The following is a 3,633-nucleotide window of genomic DNA, read 5'->3' as shown; positions in this document are numbered from 1 at the left end:
ACCTAGGACGAGCACGTGGAAACACGGCAGGATCATATGGGACATGGTATAGCGGTGGGCAAAGGCTGAGTAATTGTGTGGGATGCGGAGCATATTCGTTATTTAACTCCGGGCGGACGCAAAACCATTCCAATAGCATAAAAATGTATGGAGCGTAGTGGAAAATCCAAGTTTTGTACTTCACCCTCTCAGCGTACCAGAATTATCGTCTCAGCGACCCTCGGAGTCCCTTCGCGTCGGACTTAGCGTCTACAAGCAATCCTAGCTTTGCCAATAGGCCTGACTCGTCGAAACTAGATAACTCCGCCATCGCATATCAATCCAAGTAAGCTCCGGATTTGAAGTATAAAATTCACCAAGCGTCTGACTATTGTTCGGGTTCAGTGGAACTCCCCACCCGGGCTACTGGCGAACTTCGGAGATAAATACTCCGGAGAATCGCTATACTGTTTGTTTCAGGCCTCAAGATTTTGTTTGTTTTAGGTTTTCCTACGGGCTACCCTACGGCGTCTAACTTCTCCCCCTCCCTTCGAACTTAAATATTACCCTTCAATTGCCTTAGACCGCCTACACCCATACCGCAGGGTGTTTTAGGTTTTATTTCATTTTGGTCTTTGGTGTTGTCGTGTGTTAGTGCCTATCATCGCGCAAACCAACATGTTCTATCATCTGGATCAGTGCCCTCATATCTTTGCAGAGGAGGATATCTTTCACATGCACTGTCAGGTGGCCCAGTGTGTTCTACTAGACACTCCCAGCGTGCTGCAGCGCCATACTCTCAGAGTTGACATGTTACATTCCGCACCTCTGATCAACCCGCCGACAGTGGTGGCAAGCTTGCGAAGCTGTCGGGGGAGGTTGCCCGTCTTAACAGGGATGGGTCACCTCTTGCTGTAGTATTATTACATTATTCACCCAACACTACCATGTACCCTATTACATTAAACAGGCTACACGTGTGGTGTTTATGCATTATTCTCCGAATACCTTATACAGTTACCAGCAGCCCAGCTGGGCTTGAATACGACAGCCCCGGCATCCCCGGCATGGAGATCCAAATCGGGATTTGATCTGAGCTGTTGCCAATAATAGGTGGGTAGCCATACCTGGCCCTGTAGGGCCCAGAAAAATACGGGAAAATACGGAAAAATTATACTATATTTCTGGGGCCAGGCCCAATGGTGCCGGACCTATACATAGCGTGGGAATGTGTCTAGAGTGCCACACAATAGCTACTGGCAGCTGATATAAAAGCAGGAAAAATGCGCAGAAATCTGGCAAAAATCTTGGAACCTGCTGTGAATGATGGCACACATGTGGCATCACTAAATTAGATCAGCACATGCCAAATATGGCAGCGATTGATATGGGATACCTTCAGGATCTACATTTCAGCCTGTTTTCATATCTGGGGTTTATTTGTCTCTACTGTTGATGTTGTTACTAATGTAGCGGTTAAAATAGTGCATAGGAATAGGGAGTGCTTGTCCTAATCATGTGTAGGTACCATGGGCTGCGCATTGCTGTACAAAAATTATTTTCACTGCCAGCTCTGGGACAGTTTTTCGGATTTTCCCACACTATTGCTATGCCACATTTCTCAGCATTTAGGGATCTTACTCAGCTCATATAAAGCTACATGTTTGCATAAGACCCCAAGAGATTCTGAGCAACAAGTGGCTAACTACCGCTTTTGGGTATTACTCCTCCCATGGACCCCCCATGGCTACCGCTTGTGTTACTATGGGTTATAGCACACTCCCCTTGGTGTATATTAGCATCTCCCACCATGTGCATTATTTTTGGGCCCACTCAGACCACCCTTGGTGACTTGGCACCAGTCATCCTCAAAAACACCTATATCAAACCACTATAGGAGCTTATACATGGAAAGGTCAGAGAGTTCCTCGATCAATCCAAGTCTATATCAAAGCAAGACAAGGCGAAGCTCGATCTCATGAAGGAAAAGGTGTAGTTCGTCTGTCTGCTGTGTGCTGCGGTTGTTGACTCTAACATATTCCATAGGTCAAGGATGTGTACCCGTGGCTCAGAGACTACGAAAGTTGCTGGCCCATTCATGACATCATCAAAATTCACCTGAAGTATTGTTAGGAAGCGATGTCCTAACTAGTCGTCTTGAGATAACTGGGCCTCATGCCGACAGTTATGTCGTCACTACCTCAGGAAGCATACTGAAAGGTAGGTCTGGCCGGGCCAATGCCAATGGTCAAGTCAAGAGTCCAGATAATCGCTGTATTCAGCAGGAGGTTAAACTAAAGAATACATGGGTTTTCCTACAGTATATATAGTAACTGGTATAGGGGTTAATACCCAAAGAAGAGAACAATAAGAAAGGATGTGTAAGCTATCCTGTGAGAACGTAACTCAGAGATATGAGAAATACAAGGGGGCTCATTGGTGGAAGGTGAGTCAGGAGAGATACGGTGTGAAAAGAGATAGCGTCCGTGAGAAGTTGTACTCAGAGAAGGGTACTGTCCAATGGCAATGCTTGGAATGGAAACAGAATGAGAAAGGCATGGGAAAATCATAACAAGTATCAGGCCTCTAGAAACAAGGCAGCCTGAGTATGTCCTCTCTTTCAGGTCTTGACATGATTTCACATATCTGTTTATCAGGAGGATACACCTTCGGACATGGGTTCTGACTCTGGTTAATCCAGAGTCACCCGTATGCAGTCTCTACCACGTACAACAATTCCTAGTAATTGGATGGATATATATCTCGAAGTCTGTAGAATCTCCGTAGTCAGTTGTATCACACACACACCAATAAACGGAACCTCGTCTTATTGCGAGAGATACAAGATAGGTAATTGAGCTAAGCAGATTCAGAGGTAGTTGTTGTCTAACGATCCGCCTGCCCAATCTGTCCATCTATCACTCAGTAACCAAACACATCCAAACTCGGCGCCACTCGGTGGCGCCCACCTTACACCCTCCCCACTTAGAGCGAGACATTGTCTCCGATGACAATGGGGAGCGATATAATGGTATTATTGTTGTATGGAAATATATTATAATATGGTCTGAGACTCAATGGTCATTTACATCGCGATTCGGGGTAGTGTCCATGGCGAGGATCATCATACAATGCAATTTGGGTATGCGGCGGGAGGAGTGGTCATATTACATAGTGATGCCGCAGGGTATTAACGATTCGATAATGCGATATAAGATTGTTATAGTCCAAATAATAGCACAGACGCGAGACGGTGGCAACGACAGCGACGGCGACGAGAGGGGGGGGGCACGCAGCGTCCGTACTCCCCACTTAGTCGGCGAAAGGGTCCGGTGTCGGTGCACCCTTGACTCCACGCAACTCCGCGAGCTCAATGGCAGCCTCGTAGTGTCTCCCTTGGGTCCATATGCCACAGCCGGCGAGGTACTTGATGATTTGCTCCTCGTCGGTGGGGTTGCCCTCGAAGTCGGGCGACAATCTAGTCGGGGCCTTCTCGACCTTGCCCTCATCGATGGTGGCCTTGTACTGTCCCGACGCAATGACGTGCAAGGTCGCATTAATGAACGCGTCCGTGTCCTCGAGCTTCCCTCCGGCGCGCTGCAAATAACGCCACCAACGTGCGCGCAATGCGATGGTGTCGGTCTGGGCCCTTCT

At 47.5% G+C, this 3,633-nt stretch overlaps 1 protein-coding gene across 1 annotated transcript; it reads right to left on the bottom strand.

Annotated features, from left to right (window-relative positions):
* Nucleotides 1-3,291: 3,291 nt before the first annotated feature.
* On the bottom strand, nucleotides 3,292-3,621 carry GLOTRDRAFT_134439 (uncharacterized protein; the record flags this gene model as incomplete). Its single annotated transcript, XM_007873420.1, has 1 exon — nucleotides 3,292-3,621. A coding segment is annotated over one exon (330 nt), but the record flags the coding sequence as incomplete, so codon positions are not given.
* Nucleotides 3,622-3,633: the final 12 nt, after the last annotated feature.

The sequence above is a fragment of the Gloeophyllum trabeum genome (genome assembly GCF_000344685.1).
Source record: "Gloeophyllum trabeum ATCC 11539 unplaced genomic scaffold GLOTRscaffold_00178, whole genome shotgun sequence".
NCBI lineage: Eukaryota > Fungi > Basidiomycota > Agaricomycetes > Gloeophyllales > Gloeophyllaceae > Gloeophyllum > Gloeophyllum trabeum.
This window is presented reverse-complemented; position numbering and strand designations above follow the sequence as displayed.